Below are 23,878 nucleotides of genomic sequence, written 5' to 3'. Positions count from 1 at the left end.
TGGAGGGAAAAATACAGGAAGATAAGATTTAAAGGACAACCAAATTCACTGGTAGAAATATGGTAGACATCCCCCTAGTAAATCCAATGCTGGAGCCAATACTCCTTTAAGTAAAACTATGCACTGCCCTGGGAAAAAAGTAGCTCAGTGAAGCACCACCATTTTACTTACCTTTCTGAGGCATCCCTAGCATAGACTTCGAAGCAGATTTATTAAATGATGTGCCCTTTAGGCTCTAGAGCTTGAATCAGGGGCATTAGTAAATGGACCTTCCTAAACCTTGAGCCTGAAAATAACTCACATCCAAAAATACACCAACTACAACCTGTCAAAGTTCTGAAGAATTCTATGGTCCCTGAAACCATATGAAGAGGTTAACAGCCTGCTTGATGTTTGAAGGGTTTTGGCTGAAACTTGTTCAATTCAAGTTTTTTTCCACCGAAAACTCAATCAATTCGAGTTTCCGGGCTTCCGGGACTCAAACTTGCAGAATCGGGTTTTTTGTCATTCAAGTTTTTACTACCATTTGAGTTTTGAGGTAATTCGAGTTCATTCAAGGTAAAAAAAAACTCTAACATTTGACTTTTGATAAATCAGCCCCAAAATGTGCATTGTTTCTAAAAATAATAGAGAACCAAAAAAAAAAAACACATGTTGTCACCATCCTGAATTAAAAGAAGCTGTTAAATGAAATAAACTATTTTTTTCTTTTTTTTTGCGATTAAGAAAATGTATATGGTTATAAGGAAGGTTTTACATAATTTTCTTGGTATTAAAGTAATCAACACCAGAAATTAATGCCATTAAATTTTCAGGTAATGTAATGTTTAATCGTCTTCATGCCTCGTGGAAAATATTTATTTAATTAGGACTGGACTGAGAAAATAAATGTATGCCTCTAACTATGCCGGGCTGCAATTAAATATTTTAACCTTTGCTTTCTCTACTAAGAACCAACTAAAATAGAATTAACTCCGAAGAGAACTGAGCTAACCGTTGGCGAGAGCATCGTCTTAAGCTGCAAGGCTATCCATGATCCCTTACTCGATGTTTCATTTGCCTGGATTCTGAATGGTCAACCTGTCAGTTTTGAAAAAGAAGATGGGCATTTTGAAAGCATCAGGACAGTAAGTGCCCATCCCTAAAATATGATTTTTACTTCACAATGTGAATAAATTGTGCCTTTGCTTTACTTACAGTACAGTATTTTGTTGCTTCTCTGGAAAGGTATGAGAACATGGTCAAGTACCTATAGTAAAAAGGGAAAGTTGTGTTCACCACTAAATTTTAAACCGTTAGGCAGGGGTGCAATGAGGCTGTGGCCACAAAATTTTTCTATACAGTCTAGTGCCTGTTATAATAAATATCCAAATAATATTGTTTGGTAAAAGCCATTTTTGACACATCTCCTCAGGGTTGACTTTGAGTACAATCTGGAGTACAATTTAAAAGACAGATGCTTATTTAGGCTACCATATGTCTTCAAATTCTGGATTAATTGATAGGGTCAATCTTTCAAGAGTCAAGAAAAATGGGATCAAGAGAGATGAGCCAATGCAACAGAAGTATCTCTCACTGGGACATTGGCATTGCTGAATCTGCAAATACAACATCAACACAGATAAATATCTCCATATCTCATTGAAACTCTTTCACTATGTGCTATAATAGTTGGTGAGCATGTATGTTGGTCTTATTCTCAGCCAAGAATATGAAATTGTAAACCAGTATAGCTGTACATTCAGACAAAATATATTTTGTACCGTATATACCCGAGTATAAGCCGAGTTTTTCAGCATCCAAAATGTGCTGAAAAAGTCTACCTCGGCTTATACTCGGGTCAGCGGTACCCGACCTGAGTAGCTGAGATTGCAGTCACTTTTAATCATTCCTATACCAACAGTTCACTTGGGGAGAGACTGCAATATCCCACAATGCCCTCTGTTGGTTATACGAAAGAATAACAGTGAGCCCTCTGTTGGTTATATGAAAGATTAACAGTGACTGCAATATCACACAGCGCCCTCTGTTGGTTATATTAAAGAATAACAGTGACTGCAATATCACACAGCACCCTCTGTTGGTTATATGAAAGAATAACAGTGCGCCCTCTGTTGGTTATATGAAAGAATAACAGTGACTGCAAAATCACACAGCGCCATCTGTTGGTTGTATGAAAGAATAACAGTGTGCCCTCTGTTGGTTATATGAAAGATTAACAGTGACTGCAATATCACACAGTGCCCTCTGTTGGTTATATTAAAGAATAACAGTGACTGCAATATCACACAGCAACCTCTGTTGGTTATATGAAAGAATAACAGTGCGCCCTCTGTTGGTTATATGAAAGAATAACAGTGACTGCAATATCACACAGCACCCTCTGTTGGTTATATGAAAGAATAACAGTGACTGCAATATCACACAGCACCATCTGTTGGTTATATGGAAGAATAACAGTGACTGCAATATCACACAGTGCCCTCTGTTGGTTATATGAAAGATTAACAGTGACTGCAATATCACACAGCGCCCTCTGTTGGTTATATGAAAGAATAACAGTGACTGCAATATCACACAGCGCCCTCTGTTGGTTATACGAAAGATTACAAGTGATGGCAATATCAAACAGCACCCTCTGCACATGGTAGTGGGACAGTGGGACAATGCACACAGTAATCCGTTTGGCAATTCTCTGTCACCATCAACTTTGCAAAGAAGTCCGGTTGATTGCTGGGGGGGATCCCTTTGGCAGAATGTGCGCTGCTGGGAGACAGGGCTGTAGTTGTGTCTAGGCTTATACTAGACTCAATAAGTTTTTCCAGTTTTTGTAGGTAAAATTAGGTACCTCGGCTTATACTCGGGTCGGCTTATACTCGAGTATATACGGTACTTGCTTTTCACAATTTGTCACACTATTCAGCAAGATTTATGGATTTACTTTTTCAGCTTCATATAGATTTTCTTTTATTAAGTCTCCCTTTTTTAAAATGACATCTAAATTATATGTATCTAGATGCGGGTTTACTTTATTAGTTTTTCTTTTCAGATACGAAGACAGTTATTATTAAACTGTGGCTGTGCCAATTTATACAATGGTCAACAGCATCATTAAGAATCTTTGACAATAAAGGCTCAATACAAATGGGTGCAATTCTGGAGTCAAAAAAAAAATTCTAACAGCAGAAACAGAAAAGAAAAAGACAATATAACATCATCTTTTTCTTCTATCGTTTTAGTGTGTTGAACCACCTTTGTTGTTAATTACAGAAGGATTTAATTTGTTTACAGCTGGTGCTATATATAGGACAGATTGAAATTACAAACTTTTGTTTTTACCAAGGTTGCAGCACTAGGTGCTAAAAGCAACAAGACACTCGCACATAACTACACTTGAAAATTCACCAGTTGCTAAAAGTAATGTATATTATTTTTAGCAATTAGTCAACTTAAACATGTGGCTTAATGAGGTGCATTAAAGTGGACCTGTCACCCAGACACAAAAATCTGTATAATAAAAGTCCTTTTTAAATTAAACATGAAATCCAATTTCTATTTTTTATTAAAGCATTCATAGCTGTTGTGAGCTCATTTAAACATCTCAGCTGTCAATCAAATATTGTCTGCCCCTCCTCTGTGCCCTGGGCATAGAGGCGGGGCAGACAGTTACTTTCACTTTCTATTCAGCACTTTCTACATGTCACTGCTCTCCACACATTCCCCCGTTCTCTTTACCATTTAATTGTGTAGCCAGGGTATGGGGATGGACATCAGGTCCCCCATTCTGGTGCACAAACAAGATTCTGAGATGATGCAAGGCTTGCCTTAAAAACAGTGTCCATAAAATGGCTCCTGCCTGCTTGATTTAATTATGAATTCCCAGACTGAAGGAAACAAGATTCAAATAATGTATACATTGTAATTAAAGCTCAATTTGCTTGACTAATGTGATAAAATAGGATTTTCAATCATTTTTTTTGGGTGACGGGTCCCCTTTAGATTGGCCTGTGTGCTACGAATACCTCTTTTATGCATACTATTAATGTACATATTTATACATATTTAATTTTTTCATCACACATACAGTATCAAGCTCTAGTAGTGATAAGTCTAAAGCTGCTGGACTTGCAGAGACCAATTGCTTTAGACTAATAGCAAATAGATACTCTATACTATATCATGACCTTGATGAAAAAAACCATCATAGGCATTGGGAGGTCTACAATATATAGGAAAATTTGGATTTGTGTAATTTTTTTCTACTTTGAATAAACTCACAAATTTAATAAAACACAAATACCTAATTTATTTAAAAAAAAATCAGAACAGAAAACCATGAAAAACCATGAAAAAAACCCTTGATTTAATAAATAAAAATAATAAATTAATAAATAATAAATAAAATAGAAAATGTGTGTTTTTAAACACATTTAACCCCACAAAAACAGAATAAAAAAATAATACAAACGTTCATGAATAACCCCCGTCGACTGGCTACTTTGAACAGAGTATTAGAGAATTTTTTGTATCTCAGCATAGTTTCTGCTTCTGTTTGCATCAGTTGAAATTGAACAATTCAGTGTGAAATGGATGTAAATTGCCCGCAAATAAATCAGTTACATTTCCTAGTAAGGTGCGATATGTCACATCTGAATGGAGACATTGCAACAAATTTTCCTATGTGACATTATCTTTCAAGTAATCAGGATCAAAGCAAACATCCTTCCTGGCATTGGAAGTCGTACCTTAGCTGAGTAGAGTGTTGATTCCATACAAACATTTTGTTTTATTCTTTGACATTTGAGAAAAAAGTAGGAAGTCAACATGTTTGGCCTTTGGTAGAGCTGAACAGGTGATATGAAGCGTGACGCATTATGAAAATTCTTTGTTGTTTTCTGCATTGTATACAGGACGATAGGGAAAATGCCACAGGTCTTTAACATTTATATATCAAGCACAATGCTACTCATAGTTGACAGGAAGAGCCAGGCCTTTATACTGGTGCTTATTTAGGAGATGTGGATTCATGATGTGACGGCTTTAAATATCAAGAGTAGGCTTATAACTTTCACATCTGGTTATGATTTGGTAAAAGGAGATAGGATAAAATGGAAGGGTTGTATAATAATTTTATTTACTCTTAAATTAAAATGACCAGAGAGAGAGAAAGATGGAATAAAATGTGTTTAAGACTTCACAGTGGACCAGGCTTTTGCAATTTTTGGCTCACTTTCTGTTGACAAAAAGTCATACTCATGGATAGGATATTGGTATTGTAGACTTGTAGTGTGGGCAGTTTTCCCACACCATTTTTATTTTATTATTCCAGTTGACTTGGTTGCAACTACAGTAGCTTCAGTTTTTTTCTTACCTACTATTAGTCATTTGCACAGTCAGCAGCTGGCTATCCAGTTCCCATTGGGGCTACTTCTGCTGTCTAAAGGCTCTACTACACTGCACCCACATCCAGGGTACTAGAAAGCAGAGTCCTAGCTCGATATTGTTTTAATCAGTATGTACAATGCAAGGCTTTTTTAGAGGAATGGTTCTCCTACCTTTTCCCAGTTATTTTACTGCTTTCTATGTACAATGAAATCTTACAAACAATGAAATACAAAAAGGAAAGGTTGTGGGAGCACTCCATGGCTAAATAAAAATGTACTAAATACAATGGAAGTGCTACTGATCTGGCCAAATTAACTACAGACAAATTAGAGAAATTGATCAATGCACATTCCCTGGTCCCCTGTAATATAAGTAATCTATGCAGATGCATGTATTTAGAAAGACAGGGTTTTTTTTTTTTATGATCATAAGATCAAGGTAAAGGTAAAACCCATATGGCGGTCCCTAATTATTTACCACTGGTCATAATATCAAATGCTAAAGCCTCCCGGCATACCTGAAATAAAGGTCTCCCTACCTGGGCATTGGTTTCAATCATAGGGCTTAGTCCTCCCCCGCTATTAGCTTTCAAAGGGGAGAGATAACCTAGACCCCAGCATTGGTTCCCCCCCTCTTGAGGCTTTTAAGAGAGAGAAACTGCCCAGACCAACACCCAAATAATGAAATAAGTTCTAGCTGGCCAGTAGAGAGTAGTTGTTAGCAATTGTAGCAGGAGAACTTGAAGTCAGCATGAAGAGCATGAAATCAGGGTTAGTTTATATATTTTAGCAGTATATTTCTAATTACTCAGGTACTATTTGGATTCTGTTGAGGATGGCTTGCAAATTTCTACATTTTTGAAAAGCTAACATATTGTTAATTTGAAGAAAATGTTTACAATTATAACTAGCAATAATTCTTTACATTGTACTTCTCTATGGGTGAAGGTGCCGCAACATGCAAGTTCTACCCAGCATGAATATTCTCTATTTAACAATTATTTTTGCAATGATTTTCACAGCTGGATCAGAGTCCAAACAAACAGCAGCAAGTCTGTGAATGCAATCTATATTTTCTTAGAATGCATGGTAAATATAGGTATGGTGTATCACCTAATAATCAGAAATAACTGATATGCCTTGGAAGATTGTAAAGATGTATTTGATCTCCCTGCATAATATTTTGTATAATAGTGGTTCGTATTTTATCTATACAAAATTATTATGTTTTTGTACGTTAAATACTTTAGACAACAATGTTTTTTTAACAAAATATTTTATATACTATCTCTCGAGATCATGTGTATTTTTATGGATAAAATCTTTAAATGACCTAAAAAACCACAACTAAAGGTAACCCATGATTCTCTTGGCATAACCAACTCATTTTCCATAATTGTGGTTAAAAACAAATGCTCCCATTGTTAGCTTTCATATTATTTAGAATCCAGAACTACTTAAATCAGCAGGTGCAGTCTAAGATGACATTATTCTGAATATCATAATTATGCCAGCATGAAGAATCAACATTTGTCTGGTCTTTATTATGTCCAACAGTGATGACTAACAGTTGCTTGAATGTTTTATAAATAGTTCTTTGTTGACACAGAAGCATGATTGCAAAACAGAGGATTTGGCAATAATTAGAAATAACTGCCTCCAATGGTCTTTTCAGTTTTTATCTGTTCTAAAATGACAGACCTGTATTCACAGATACATAGAAAAACCTGAAATAGAAATTAAGGAGGAAGAGAGGTAGAAAAATAAGTCCAGAATTTGAATGAATAATAAAGTGAAGTCCAAAAAGATTTAAACCGTTCAATTTCTTTTATATAAAATAAAAAACATAATTGATACAACTTTATCAGGAGAAAACCAACATCCATTATTAAAACTCATCAACATTTCTTTTGTATATATCTCATAGAATTGTTTTTGTAAAATAATGGAATGAATTTTTTGTAAAATAATGATCAATATTTTTCAAAGAATAAAAAGGTCATCATGGCTACCAATGAGCAAAACTGTCCCAACTCACCACCAAAAATTAACAAAAGTACTGAAAAATTCAAAAAATTATGTGAAATGGGCTTTTTTTCTCATGGCATATGCAATGATGTAAATGGGCATTTTCTCTCTCAAATTTTCTTGCGTAAAATGCAATTAAGTCATTGGGCATGACAAATGCATTGTAGTCAACGGCCATTTTTTCTCAAGTTTTTTGCCTGCATGAAAAAAATGTTTTTTACCTATAAAAAAAACACATGGAGAGATTGTAGCACCAATTAATGAAAAAATTGTCAATATTAATTTCACTGGACATCATTATCTGCTGAAAAAATGTGATCATGCCCATTTACCCTTCACAAACAAATTTGGTTTAATAATGCTGCCACCTTGTATAAACCCAAAAAGTTCCTTTGCAAAATGTTTGGATATTCATAAATTTACATTCATTATAAACATTTAAATTTTTAAGCTCCCCTAAAAAAATAAAAATGACTGCACAAATTAAAGTTTTACTGAATTTATAAAAAAAAAATTCCAGTTAATTTGATTGATCTCGATATTAATTAATCAGGGTAAACTTTGCTAATTGAACAATCTGGATTAGACTGATTCAGAATTACTCATTCTGACGCTATCAAATTATTTGTTTCACATATTTACTCTTATGGAACTCTTTTACTAGGTGAGTGAAGATTGTGTTTATATTAGAATAAATGATTTTATTTTAGAAAATTGTTTGCAGAATAATAAAAAATGTTTCTTCATATGTGAATATTTGATCTGAAAATATTGCACCCATATGTATTTCTATGTAAGGAGGATATTTACTAAGAGGCCTATTTATCAGTAGTCTCATTTTTGGGGTTTTAGAGGTTTTTTAAACCACGACAAAACTCACTTTCTCTAAAACCATGAATGTAATAAAATTTATTAAAAAATCTAAAAAAAAAAAAAGGATGAATAGTAAAAGTCATAGAATCAGATGAAAACTGAGCGTAGGACTGGCCAGATATGGGATGATTTTGACGTATTTGTTCAGCTTAAATATATTGCAATATATGGACAAACAATCCCTGTTTTGTTTAAAGGGTAAGGCATTTTTTAGTAGCAGTATGCACAAAATGTCTCTGTCTTAGATAAATTGATAATGTGTTGAGTGCAGAGGACCTCTTGTATTTGTCTAAAAGTCCTAGAAAAGTCATGAACAACGCAACTATTTTGAGTTGTTGCACAAAAGTCAGTGTCAAAAATAGGGATGTAGCGAACCGCCGAGTATGTGTTCGCGAACGCCGTTCGCGAACACCGGCAAAAAATGCGAACAGTTCGCGAACAGTTCGCGAACTTCGAACATCCGAAAATCGTTCGATTCGACCGATCGAAGGATTTTAATCGTTCGATCGAACGATCGAAGCCATTCGATCGAATGATTTCATTCAATCCAATGGCTTCGATCGTTCGATTCGAACGGAAATCGTTCGATTTTAGCGATCGAATGGTCGAATGGTCGAACGATTTTGACGCGAACGCCTATTGGCGAACGTCGCGCGACGTTCGCGAACTTGCGGCGGACGCGAACAGCCGATGTTCGCGCGAACAAGTTCGCCGCAGAACAGTTCGCTACATCCCTAGTCAAAAACACCCTAAAATCTCTGAAGCCACGAATCAAAGAAAGATGTAAAAGGGACATCTGCCATTGACTCCAACATGTTTTAGCTGGAGTATTTTCATATTAGGAATTGTCACAGTTTTGTTGCACAATAAAGCCTGGAAAAATGTAACTTTTTTCAGCAACTTTTTTTGGATTTTTTATAAATCAGTCCCCATGGAACACTATATTTATATTTACTTCTCTAATTTCCATCATTATTATAACATGTTCTGCACGAACTGATTACAAATCACTAGGTAAGTGAAATCTGTTTATAATGGAATAAATGATTACAACTTTGTATAGATGTATTTTTATGTACTGCATATGTACTTATATATAGACCAGCAAATGCATTTAATCATTTTTAATCATTTAAATTACTGGATCCAATAATTTGCTGAATATACCAGTTAAAAGTAAGAAAATAATTATTTGTATCAGCTTTATAAATCTGCCTTGTGAATTACAGTAATAACTACTAGATAATATTTTGTATGACAGTATATCCCTCTAAAGAAGAGTTAAGAAAACAGATCTTGAAAAAGAAAAATATACCCTTTTATAAATGGGAAAAAAAATATTGTCCCATTTGGACAGTAACTTTTTTGGAACTTTGAGTCAGTGGGCCATGATTTATGTAAGGGGCCTGTATTGGGGATTGCAGAAAAGGTCTTTTTTCATACTACCCTTTCAACCTAAAGCAAAGAACAAATATAAAGATCAGCGTACAAGAAAGTATTCAGGTCAGTTCCCCTGGTGAATCCTTGGTTAAAAAAAATAGATTGTCTAGTTCTGGATTCTTGAAAAGCTCACTTTGAGAGCATTGTGCATTGCATGTCTAAACTACAATGTTGATATTTTTTGATAAATTACTTTAACTGAAAGTAAGCAACTCTTGCACCCAGTGGTATACCTTAAAATATTTCAAGCTGGGCTCTCTGAAGGGGGCAAAGAAACTCATTTCTCTTGTGTTCCAAAATATGAATTCAATCTGGTGTTTATCACACAACACACAAAAGGAATATATTCTGGTGCAAGTAAAAGATTGGCTCGATAATGAATCTTGGAGAGGAGTACTCTCTGAATTTATGACACATTTCTTTTTTATAACTCTCTTGTTATTGAAGTTTTACATTTTTATACAAAGAGATAAACAGAAAGTTGAAATTTACACATTATCCACAGTAAAGCATTGCCATAGGTCTCTCTAGACTCTTTTATCCCTGGTAAGCGGGTGAGAATACTGATGGTGGACCCTAGAAGAACAATGTTATAGAAAATGCTAACTAGAGCATACTATGAAGTCTTTTTTATTTCAAATATTCTTTATGGCTACAGTTATCATTCTAAAAAAACTTGTTAACATATTTACAAAAACTTCTTGAAACCTTCCATTTCATCTAAATCATATGATAGAACTGTAATGCAAATGTAATTTTGCATATAGATCACATCCATTAATAAGGAGGTAAAACAAAAACATGAGTGAAGCAGATTTATTAAAAATGTAATGTTTGCATTTTGTGGGTTTTTTTTAATAAAAAAACCTCACCAAACTCAAATGTATATAACTTGATCACATTAAAACTAAAAGAACTTAGAAATTATATTCTAACCATCATTTTCATTGAGTTAGCCAAATAAATATCAAAAATAATGATGGGCAAGTCACAAATTCGCGAAACGCATTGAAGTCAATGGGCGTCAAAATAATTTTAACACTAGTCAATTTTGCGCAAGCGTCAATTTTTTATACAAGCGACTATTTGGTCCAAATGCATTAGAGTCAATGGCCACCAATTTTTTTTTTTGATGCGGCAGATTGTTTGCCTGTGAATTGTCGCCTTAGTTTCATGAATTAATTCACTTGCAGTGAAACGTGGAAATTCTCCAAAAATTTGTGTCTGGTGAATTTATTGGCTTAACACTAATCAAAAACCCTAAATGAAAAATATTAAGAAATTTGACAATTTCAACTCCCGCTTATTTCAGATACCATATTTTTATCTTTCAAGTTTTCCTGTGAATAAATCTTAAACATTCGAGTCTCAGATACCCCAATTTCAAGTCGGTATTTGTGCCACAAGAGAAAACTCAAATTGTGGGAAAAAGTCAAATTTGAATGTTGGGAAATGTGCCCCATAAAGTGAAGAAACCTTGGGGTTTTTAGTGGACATATATTAAAGACAAGATCATTCAATAAAGTTTTGTGAACAAACTTGGCAATTTTCTGAATGACATGTTAGAGGATTGTAGGGGTGTCCCCCTAATTTAATTTAATACGGATTGCACAGACTTTCAGAGATTCATCTAGGCTGAAAGGTAGGGTGTGAAATGCAAAAACATGGATTGTGCCTGTTTTTTTGCACTTTGCATCTTGCCTACCAAGTCCAAAATCACCCCTTACGACATTTTCAGGGTATTGCTTTAAACCACCTTCAGCGTGTGATTTTTGGTGCAACCCACTGTGAGAACCCTGGTACTAATGGCACATTCTAGCTGCCAGTAGCTCCAGGTTTACCAAGGGGCCGATTCACTAAGGGTCAAATATCGAGGGTTAATTAACCCTCGATATTCGACTAGGAATTAAAATCCTTTGACTTCGAATATCGAAGTCGAAGGATTTAGCGCAGATAGTTCGATCGAACGATCGAGGGATAATTCCTTCGATCAAACGATTAAATCCTTCGATTCGAAGGATTTTAATTCAACGATCGAAGGAATATCCTTCGATCAAAAAAAGTTAGCCAAGCCTATGGGGACCTTCCCCATAGGCTAACATTGACTTCAGTAGCTTTTAGATGGCGAACTAGGGGGTCGAAGTTTTTTTTAAAGAGACAGTACTTCGACTATCGAATGGTCGAATAGTCAAACGATTTTTATTACGAATCCTTTGATTCGTAGTCGTAGTCGAAGGTCGGCCCCTTCAAGTGTCAGCAGTGTCAACTCTTCTGCATAATTCACGTGAAGATACAGGACAGACGCAATGGCACACAGCGGAAAAATTTGTAGGTTATAGGATTGTGTTTGGTCAAGAATACTTAATGAATGGTATCAGTTGTCTTTCTAGTTGATCATTTAGATACTCCTCTAATGTAATCATTTTCACAATGTATTTGCTAGAAAAAAGATATTTATACTTTATAATTTTTATCAAATTTGCAGGGAATCAAAGGCACAATGCAAACTAATCCCTATCCTGTCAAGAGCTTGTTTATTCTAACTATGATGTTTTCATAATTAATGTTTATTTGCAATCTCCCTCTCTCTTTTTCTCTCTTCCCAAAAATCTAATATCAAACACAAACGTCAAGTCGCACAAACACATACCAAAAGCTACAAACCAGCATGATAATGCCGTGGGCGGCATGAAGCCCAGCTCAAATTGTGAGACATTATGACAGTTTATAACACACAATGGTTCTCTGTTAGGCTTAACGTATGATTACTGTTGAAATAGTGCTCAGTTACCTTAGCAGCACACAACTATAACACATTTTAAAGCCAATTTATTTCTTTTCCAGCAAGCCTCTTCTGCAGATTTAATGATTAGGAACATTCTGCTGATGCATGCTGGGAGATATGGCTGCAGGGTGCAGACCACAGCCGACACTGTATCAGATGAGGCAGAAGTACTTGTTAGGGGTGAGTATACAAATAATAATTTATTGCATAGACATATAAGACTTTATTGTGTGTCAAGTGGAGAATATTTTTGGCATGGTTTCGATATTAAAGTGCTTACATATAGAACTCTACTGAAAGGGGTCTGCAAATATCAATTGTTAGTTAACCAAAACACACAAGCAGGTGTACAAATCTGCACATTAATTAATTAATTCAGATTGACAGAGTACTTTAAAGTATGTTTTCTCTACAAAACAGGAAACACTGACCTATACAAGAGTATATACAGTATGAGCAAAACAGTTGATGTCCTATAGCATTTTGCTAGAATAGTGCTATGCCTTTGTAGGGATATTACCATTCATGTCTCTTCTACGTGTGGGTCCAGGACTCCAGGTGGCGAAGGCAACTCTGGCGAGAGACCTAACGTTCAGTAAAATCTGCATTTTAGCGAATTTGCGGAGTAACGTCCATTTGCCAGAGTGAAAAATCGCCTGTCGATAGAGTGCGAATAACTGCTAACTACGGTCTGTTTCACTAGAGAAAAAAAACGCAAATGTCAGGAAGGCTGCAAACAACTCCAAATTGATCCCTGGACCTCTCCCATTAAAGGGATCCTGTCATAGGAAAACATGTTTTTTTCAAAACGCATCAGTTAATAGTGCTACTCCAGCAGAATTCTGCACTGAAATCCATTTCTCAAAAGAGCAAACAGATTTTTTTATATTCAATTTTGAAATCTTTGAAACCTTTTGAAATTTCCCAGCTGCCCAAGGTCATGTGACTTGTGCCTGCACTTTAGGAGAGAAATGCTTTCTGGCAGGCTGCTGTTTTTCTTTCTCAATGTAACTGAATGTGTCTCAGTGAGACATGGGTTTTTACTATTGAGTGTTGTTCTTAGATCTACCAGGCAGCTGTTATCTTGTGTTAGGGAGCTGCTATCTGGTTACCTTCCCATTGTTCTGTTTTTAGGATGCAGGGGGGGGAAAGGGAGGAGGGTGATATCACTCCAACTTGCAGTACAGCAGTAAAGAGTGATTGAAGTTTATCAGAGCACAAGTCACATGACTTGGGGCAGCTGGGAAATTGACAATATGTCAAGCCCCATGTCAGATTTCAAAATTGAATATAAAAAAATCTGTTTGCTCTTTTGAGAAATAGATTTCAGTGCAGAATTCTGCTGGAGCAGCACTATTAACTGATGCGTTTTGGAAAAAAAAAATTTTTTCCCATGAAAGTATCCCTTTAACTCAAACATCAATTCAGCAGGTTTTAGGTTCAGTTCATCATGCATAACAAAGGAAAATAAAATATCATGTTTAGATTATTGAAAGTTCACCCACGTTTCACCCAGTTACCAATGTATAGCCACCTGTGTGCCCTGGGGAGAGATGACTTCTTCATAAGACATAAGGCATCATTTGCAAAGCTGGACGAAGAGTGTAAAGTTTTTTAAACTTTTTTGCAGTTTGCACGCTGTGTTTGGCTGTCGGCAGATGACAGAGGGCCTCTGCACACTGTTTTGGGGTGAAGCTCTACATTTTAACCTTAAAAAATTAAATAATGACATAAATGCATATTCTAAATATATTCCTGTATTTTTGTATAATCATTTCATTTCAGGCGTAATCAACAAGGCAAAATCAATTAGCACTCTGAGATGTTACAATGAACGAAGCCATTAATCACAGGACAGCTTGACAAGCTTCCTATTCCTTTTGAATGAAATATTTTGTTCCATTCGCAAGGTTTGATCATTATTCCCTAGATGGCATTGTCAAGAGCAGAGATGTTATAAATCCACTATTTTTGAAGTGCTTAATCACTTTTGCTGAAGATGATCCGTCACCTCCACTTAAAGTGCACTCTTGAGAGCATCCTATATTTCACATGCAGCTATCAGATTGTTCATTCAATATAAGATAGTTATGCATACAGGGAAAAAAAGGAATTGGAACAAAAAGATCTAGAGGCACCCTTGGTTTGTATATGGTAGTAAAACACAAGGGCTCTGCTCATAGTAATAAAAATGGAAGTCCTGTTATTATATGGCAGAGATTCTATGGGGCAAATTCACTAAGCCGCGAAGCGCTGAACTCTAGCGTTAATTCGCTAGCGTTTGGCATTTTCGCTACTGCGCAAATTCACTAACGAACGCTGGCGTAGTTTCGGTAGTGTTGCTTCGCAACCTTACTCCAGGCGGATTTTCGCTAGTGACGAAACTACGCAAATTCACTAACTTGCGCAGTGTACTGAACGCTACCTTTTACGCTAGACTTCCTTCGCCACCTCAGACCTGGCGAAGCGCAATAGAGTAGATAGGGATTGTTTAAAAAAGTCAATTTTTTTTCTAAGTCCCAAAAAACGCTGGCGTGATTTCTACATGATGGGTGATAGGCTGAAAAAGATCGAAAATTATTTGGGGCTTCCCCCCTACATTTCCTGACTCATGGCAACTTACCTAGACAGTGGGCACATGTGTAGGGCAAAATAAAAAATTTTATTTGCTGATTTGAAGGTTTTCTAGGCATTTGTAGTGCAGATACGTTCCTCCATAGATTCCTCCATTGAAATTTGAATTTTGCGCCGTATGCAAATTAGCCTTTGCTAGCGTAACTTCGCTTTATATAGCGAATCAACGCTAGCGCAACTCCGCAACCTTACGCTACCCCTGTGTGCAACTTCGGATTTTAGTGAATTTGCGGAGCCCTGGCGAAACTACGCCTGGGGAAGTGCGGCGAAGTTGCGCCTGTCGCAACTTCGCATCTTAGTGAATTTGCCCCTAAGTATTGAGCATGTATCTCACAAGACTGGTATTATTATTTCAAAGGCATATTTTTCTTTATTTCACATATTACACTGCAGACCATGAAACTGATTAAGTAACAGCAGGCAAAGTGCTACAGGTATGGGATCCGTTATCCGGAAACCGTATCCAGAAAGCTCCGAATTATGGAATGGTCCTATCTGATAGACCCAATTGAATCTAAAATGATTACCTTTTTCTCTATAATAATAAAGCAGTAGATTGTATTGATTCCAACTACAATACAATATATCCTTGTTGGAAGCAAAATCAGCCTATTGGGTTTATTTAATGTTTACATGATTTTTTAATGTATATAAGGTATGAAGATCCAAATTACAGAAAGATCCAATATCTGGAAAACCCAAGCATTCTGGATAACAGGTCCCATACATGTACAAGCAAAAATCAGAGCAATTTGCCATTATAGACCCACAGTTCGATCTCTGCAAGCTTTCACTGAAACCAGGGGCCCTAGTTCAAACCATGTAAAAAAAACCCTAGATTATTATGCTTCCCTCCCACTTTATCTTAATACTTTAAAGTCTGCCAGATGAGTCTATGCTTAGCTTCAAAGGACTATTCATCACTCCAGAGAACATGTTTATGCAACAGAATCATGTGAAAGGGACTTAATCACTGCTATAGCCAATGCTTGTCAGTGATAGGGTTGTCACATTTTGAAATTATATTTTCTGGTCTGCAAGGGGAGTTGCTACTTGATGACATCGGGGGGGTGGGAATGGGGCAGGTATATGATGTCAGGGGCTAGGAAATGAGCATATTGGTGAAGTGTAACCTAGAAGAGAGGAGAGGGAATGTATAAAAGGGAGGTTTTATAAGTGAAACACTTTAAAGGGGACCCATCACCCCAAAAAAAATTTCCAAATCCTTTTTTGTCATGTTAGTCAAGCAAAATGAACTTTAATTACATTGCAAACATTATTTTAATCTTGTTTCATTCCATCTGGGAATTCATAATTATAGCAAGCAGGCAGGAGCCATTTTGTGGGCACTATTATTAAGGCAAGCCTTGCGTCATCTCAGAATCTTGTTTGTACACCAGAATGGGGGACCCGATGTCCATCTGAATCCACTTGGTTAAACAATTAAATGGTTAAGAGAAAGGGGGAATATGTGGAGAGCAGTGACATCTAGGAAGTGCTGAATGGAAAGTGAACGTAATCACCTGCCCCGCCTCTATGACTAAGGCATAGGGGAGGGGCAAACAATATTTGATTGACAGCTGAGATTTGTAAATGAGTTTACAACAGCTATGAATGCTTAAATAAAAAAAAAAGAATTAGGATTTCATGTTTAATTTGAAAAGGACTTTTATTATACAGCTTTTTATGTCTGGGTGACGGGTCCACTTTAAGGAGGGGAGAACATATCTCTAGCTAGGGTTTTTCTATCTAGGTCAGTCTAATACCAGCTGGGTAGCAATCTTAGTCATTAAGCATGGTGATGTTAGGTTTGTGTTGATCTGGCTATCCATAAAAAATATGTTCATAATCAATAGTTCTTATAGTGAAGCTGATATTCTATGGTGCACTAAAGAGCCACATTCAGCTGTGGTCAACTATAAACAGCCAACCACGACCTACATTTGCTGACTATGTTGTATGTTAAGCTGTGCAGTCCAGTGCTTTTCTTCACACATCACCTCTGACTCTAGTTTAAACATTTAAATGCAGTCAGCCTCGCTGTTAGATATTTGCAAATAATTGTGGCGGTGCCAAAACACTGAAGAAAAATCAGAAATGTCATCTTAACCCTTTACCGGGGATACTGTGGAGAAGCAAATGAACAATGCGAAATGTTCAATTTCAATATATTAACATAAAACAATTGCTTGTGAATCGCTCTGTCCCAGGGAGCAAAGGCTTTTATCATATGTTATTTCAGTGAACGGCAGGATATGCTTATTTATGTTTCTAAGTCGTTGAGATGTTAAAAGTTTATGCATTTTAATCCCAGGCTGCAATACAAAGCAAGCTGAAAGATATGCATGAATGTAATGTTATGTTTTAAAGAAATGTCAAGCATTAGGAATCTGTTGTGTTTTCAAGCAAAACAGTAGGGTGCATCTAGTTTCTTTGTTTAGTTAGTGGTTTTAATATTTATTTACCATGAATTTCCACCCAGCAAATATCATTTTTAGGAATGTTTTAGGGTAGTGATGATCGAATTTGGGGCGTTTCGCTTTGCCGAAAAATTTGTGAATTTTTGACGCCGCCGTCCATTTTTTTTACGCTGGCGCAAATTCGCTGACGAAAATACGCCGGTCTCAAAATAAACGGACGCCGGCGTCCATTTTTTTTTTTGCTAAGATATAATTAATCCTTATTGGAAGCAAAACCAGTCTAGTGGGTTTATTTAATGTTTACATGATTTTCTAGTAGTCGTAAAGTGTGAAGTTCCAAATTACGGAAAGCCCCGTTATCCGGAAAGCCCCAGGTCCCGGGCATTCTGGATAATAGGTCCCATACCTGTACAAATATTTATAGAACATCATGACCACTCATACACTCAAATAAAAATGTCTAATTCTTCCAAATGATGTTCCTCTGTTATGTCTATTTGTCAGTTTTATTGCCACAAGCTATTTTGAATCAAGAGAATTTGAGAAAACAATTAAGTCAGAATTCAGAATTTTGCCAAATCATAATTGACATAATTGCTGGTTTATGCCATTAGTAATGTTGCCATGTAGCCATATGTGTAGGTTCAAAGTGAAAATTTTGCTGAGGAGCATGAGGCCATCAATTTACTCTCCTGAAACTTGCAGTATTTCAGTTTGGGGGTTTCCCCCAATGATGAGCTTATGTTGTATTTAATACAGTATGTGTATTTATGTGCAAAAATGCTACAAGCCTTTAACAGGACAAACTGCAGAATTGAGATATGCCCTAGAAAATAGATCGATATATTTTATGCAGATTCTGCTTATGCAATCTCCATCTACCACAATGTATTCAAAAAGAAAACAACTGCTTGAGGGGGAATCATGGGGGGGAGCACCATAAACTCTAAGTAAACTGAATAATCAGTGGTTGCATTCTATATCAGACCTAGCTCATTCTTGCATTTTTATTGGTTTTACTTGAGTTGAGTATTTTACACCTTTTTATTTCACAAATAACATTCATAGAGGGAAAAAAGCAGTTTTTGGGTACAGGACAAATGTTTTATGTAAAATCCAGGAAAACATTACTTCCAATCAGGGAAATGCACCCATTGAAATGCATTAAACATTAATGGGACCACAAATAAAAAATGTAAAATGTGGAAAAACTTAAAAACAGGGTACTTAAAATTGAGGTTTCATTGTATCCAATTCATTAGCCAGCTGTCATTTCCAATAAAGACAACAATTAAACTTGTTAAAGTGTCTCTATAGGAAATTCATTTTCTGTATCTATGTTTTGCTTTAGCTTAGATGAAAAAGAAATGTAAGCAACACATCACAAAAAATAAAAGTTCTCTCCGGCATCATAGATGACACCCAATTATCTCTTTTCTAGGTTTGCTAATTTTTAGTGATGGGCAAATTTGCGCCGTTTCGCAAAATTCGCGAAACGGCGCCGGCGTCTCGTTTTCGACACCGGCGCCCGTTTTTGACGCCGGCGTCAGTTTTTTTCTGAAATTTTTTTTTGACGTCGGCGAATTTTTGCCGCGAATTTTCGCGGGCGTTTCGCGAATTTATTCGCTGGCGGCAAACCGCGAATTCGCGCCTGGCGAATAAATTCGCCCAACACTACTAATTTTCATACCCTTGTAGGGAAGGATAAAATGACAATGGCTATTTTACCTTAGTTCTCCTAACAATTGAGAGACATGAAAAGACTGGTAGCTTTACTTGAGGATAACTAAACAAAGTTTTCTTTGTCTTCTTAAACTGGTCATACATGTACAGTAAAGGTCCACTCATTTGGCGATGTCACCAAACGAGCAGAACTTTCACCAATATGCCCACCAAGGCAATATCAGACTGATCTGATTCTTTGGCTCTCTGGCCAAAAATTGGATTATAATTGCTACCACAAGGTCGAGGACCCCATCAAAGCACAGAGCGGCTCTTGATTCAATAGCAAATATCAAACCTATTTTCAGCCAGATATTGGTTGGGTAGACCCGTAGGAGAGCCTCATACACTGGCAAATAAGCTGCCGACTCGAGAGGCCAAAACAGCAGCTTCAATTTTTATGTATGACCACCTAAACGAGAGAAAGAAACCATCTACCACCAATAAAGCAATCAATCTTTGTAGGACATAAACCTTCAAGCATTAAATATAAAAATGTAAAGTACTTCTGAGAAAATCATTTGGATACATGGCAAGAAATATGAATACTCCAGAGGACATGCATTTTAGTACTGTAGTATCAAAACTGGCCGTACATGGGCCCATAAAAGCTGCCAACCCGGTTCCTCCAGACTTGGCACATCTTTGAAGCATACCAAATGCTAGCCAAAAATTGCTGTATATAAAATCTGGTTGGGTGAGGAGCATCAATACCTCCTAACTGAAGTCATTTTATGGGAAAGCTTCCCATCAGGACCTGGAGTTTTCCTTAATATGACATGCCTTATGGCTTTTAAAATACATTCAAACATAAAAAAAAAACTCAGTAGGGCCGTTTTGCATTCAGAATGGATTTATGCAGCTTAGTTACCATCAAGTAGAAGGTACTGTCTTATTATCAACATTTTTTCCTAGGACTGGAAACTAGTATTTCCTAATTCAGTCCATTCTGTATAATTGGTTTCTGGCTAATAGGCTCTATACTATGCACTATGAGTTTATCTTGTAGCTGTTGCTGGGTTACTATTTCTTAATATATCTCAAAACACCATCCTCTGAGCACGATTTCCAGCAGAAATTGTAACTTTTTTTTTTTTAATAGGTGCCAGAAACCAGGAAGCATTTCCCAGGAAACAGATCATATATCTTACTTAGCCAATAATATAACACATTTGGCTGTTCATTTGCTGTTGTATATATAACCAAACCAGTGTCAGTTTCAACCTATACCTGTGTTAACACAAAGGAAAACCATTATCTCAAGTGACAAATAACCTTTCCATTAAGTATGATGTATTTGTTTGTCAGCTCATGCTACCTACCCATGTTTGTAACCTCTGAGTAACAGAATCACTGTGCGTAATGAGGATGTGACCGTTTGGGAATGACAGAGCCTATGGTCCTAAAATTAAGTGAAAACTGTTGCACAGATGATTGAATTTGATGGCTTCTTATATCAAGGGAAATCTCGGGATATTATTTTTAATGGGTTGATCTATGGTATAGTACAATATAGAAGGGTAAATGTTATCTGTTTCAGCTTCTGGCTTTAAACAACCTATGTTTATTGTGACTGTTAATAGATTCCATTTTGGATTATGAAATAGGTTATCCTTGCAAAAGAATACTAGATAAAGGGGACGTTTTAAAACGTTTGTAATATTTTTATTAAATTGGACAATTGTAAATCAGGAATTGTCTTAAAACTACTCAGATTCACCCTTTCAGCTGTGCTAGCCAGGGAGAGCTGAGCAAGCAGATGCTGTAACTATTACAGTTTTACAGTTAGGGGCTGATTCATTAAGGGTCGAATATCGAGGGTTAATTAACCCTCGATATTCGACTAGGAATTGAAATCCTTCGACTTCGAGTATCGAAGTCGAAGGATTTAGCGCAACTACTGCGATCGCACGATCAAAGGATTATTCCTTCGATCGAACGATTAAATCCTTCGAATCGAACGATTCAAAGGATTTAAATCCAACGATCGAAGGAATATCCTTCGACCTTCCCCATAGGCTAACATTGACTTCGGTAGCTTTTAGATGGCGAACTAGGGGGTCGAAGTTTTTTTAAAGAGACAGTACTTCGACTATCGAATGGTCGAATAGTCAAACGATTTTTAGTTCGAATCCTTCGATTCGAAGTCGTAGTCGAAGGTCGAAGTAGCCCATTCGATGGTCGAAGTAGCCCAAAAAATACTTCGAAATTCGAAGTTTTTTTACTTCGAATCCTTCACTCGAATTTAGTGAATCGGCTCCTAAGTATTACAGAATTACAGTACATGTATGGGATCCTTTATGCAGAAAGCTCCAAATTACAGGAAGTCCATCTCCTATAGATGTCTTTGTAAGCAAATAATTCAAATTTAAAAAAACAATTTTTACTCTGTAATAATAAAACAGGACCTAATTATTGCCCCTAACTAAGATATAATTAGGCTTTATTGTTGGCAAAACAATGTATTTTTTTTAAAAAATTTTATTTAATGTTTAAATGATTTTTTAGCAAACATGGGGGATTCGAATTATGGAAAGATCCCTTATACAGAAAACCCCAGGTCCCGAGCATTTTCGATAACATGTCCCATACCTATATTTATAGCTTAGCAAGAACCAACTTGCCAGACTCAATAAATTTAGCATCAAGGTCTTTCCCTGTTTTCTTTACATTAAAATGTTTTAATGCAAATTCAAAGAAATGTAATAATCAAATATGGATATCACATGACTGAGTTTCTCATAAATCTGCTAATTTGTGTCTGCAAGTGCAGTGGGCAACTTGAGTTTTTTCCTCCAATACGTTGTGCCTAAAACACTGTTCATTAAAAGGTTCTTGTGTTATAATGTGCTCCTTTAACTCCTGTATAGTTGTGCTTAGCGCTGCTCAATCCCTCCTGCCTTCTATTCAGATGTTGGTGTTGCTGTACCTGTTGATGCAGGGGAACCCTGGAGCTATTGCCCCCTTAAAGGGGAAGGAAACCTAGTTGGCGCAAAAACCCTCCCCCCCACCCGTGTGTTGCCCACCCTCCCTCCTCCCCCCTGGCCTATGCGTCCCGCTGGGCAAATGCCCCTAACTTGTTACTTACCCTTCTGCGCAGGTCCAGTCCAGGGAGTTCACAGACGACATCTTCTTCCACGCGATCTTCTTCCTGCTTTGACCGGCGCATGCGCAGTAGGAGCATTTCACCGGTACGATCTACTGCGCATGCGCCAAAAGTACTTTGTGACTTTTGACGCATGTGCAGTAGATCCGTACCTGCGAAATGCTCCTACTGCGCATGCGCCAAAACGCTGTTCAAAGCAGGAAGAAGATCGCGTGGAAGAAGATGTCGTCTGTGAACTCCCTGGACTGGACCTGCGCAGAAGGGTAAGTAACAAGTTAGGGGCATTTGCCCAGCGGGACGGGTAGGCCAGGAGGAGGAGGGTGGGCAACACACGGGAGGGTTTTTGTGCCAACTAGGTTTCCTTCCCCTTTAAGACTTGGAGGAAACTCCACAGTTCCCTTTGCACCCTGAATCAGACCCAGAACTCACTTGCATGGCGAACACTGGAAATTATGCCAAGCAGTAAATAACCCCCTGTGCAACTGCACAAAAGAGCATGCACAGTTTCTTCCATATTGACTAATTGGACTCAATTGTGGTAGGTGCTGTGCATTTGCATCAACAGCATTGCGTCTGCAATGTTTCCAGAATTCTGGCAAAAAGCAGTGCATTGTGGGGACAAAATGGCAATTGCACTCAAAATGCCACTTTGCTTACTGAGCCTATGTAAGTGAATGTCCTTACTAAGCATGACTAATGAAATCAACAAACCAATTGCTATATACTACACGGATATGTTTATAGTATGCTTTTTACATAGTTTTATACTCATGGCTGTATTAATTTAGGTCAGTTAACAGCATTTTTTCCTTTGAAGCTCTGAAGTCAGTTCCATCAAACAGGCAAACATGTTGGGACTCTGTACTTAAAAAAAAATGTATTCTTCCTTACCCGAAATAGAGGTAAAGGGTCAAGAATATTAACCAAGATAAATATTTTTATTTTCTGGAGGAATTGCCTATTCATTTCCTCTTCGAAATCAATTCTTAAATCGTGTAGGATGCAGAGATACAGCTCATTAATTCAAATTAACACAATATTTTCAGAGATGAAATATTTGAGAATAACAAAAGAACATTGAGAGGAGAAAAAGTTGCTTAGATAATCTTCTCTCTGCCATGATGTTCATCTTCAAAATGATGCCCCTTCACAGCAGCCCAACCTCATGATCAATGCAATGAATAAAGCGCAACACTCCTCTCTTATCATTCCTAAGCGTCTTGGTTGATTTACCCGAAAATCGGAAGCACTTACACGTCTATTTTTTGTTCTGATGATGATGCATTATGATAAAAAGGCATTACATTATTTCTAGCTCTTTGGAAAACAGTTCACAAAATTTCCTCAAGGAAAGGAATGTAGAAAAAAATGTATGTAGCGCAAAGGGTAATGTTTAAAGCAACAAAAACATTCAAAAATCTGATAGTTGGATTGTACTTTTCTTTTAAATTCAACTGTATACGTATGACAAATAAGAATCTCTCAA

At 36.7% G+C, this 23,878-nt stretch overlaps 1 protein-coding gene across 1 annotated transcript in view; it reads left to right on the top strand.

The window, feature by feature from the left end:
• The window catches only part of LOC108707575 (contactin-5), an 879,452-nt gene that overhangs the window by 780,075 nt on the left and 75,499 nt on the right, over positions 1-23,878 (top strand). Inside the window, exons 16-17 of the mRNA XM_041582695.1 lie at positions 952-1,127; positions 12,570-12,690. Of these exons, the coding sequence (XP_041438629.1) occupies positions 952-1,127; positions 12,570-12,690 (297 nt within the window). The remainder of the gene's footprint in view (positions 1-951; positions 1,128-12,569; positions 12,691-23,878) is intronic.

The sequence above is a fragment of the Xenopus laevis genome, chromosome 2L, assembly GCF_017654675.1.
Source record: "Xenopus laevis strain J_2021 chromosome 2L, Xenopus_laevis_v10.1, whole genome shotgun sequence".
Classification (NCBI taxonomy): domain Eukaryota; kingdom Metazoa; phylum Chordata; class Amphibia; order Anura; family Pipidae; genus Xenopus; species Xenopus laevis.
Note: the sequence above shows the minus strand (reverse complement) of the source record. Positions and strands in the feature narration are given on the sequence as shown.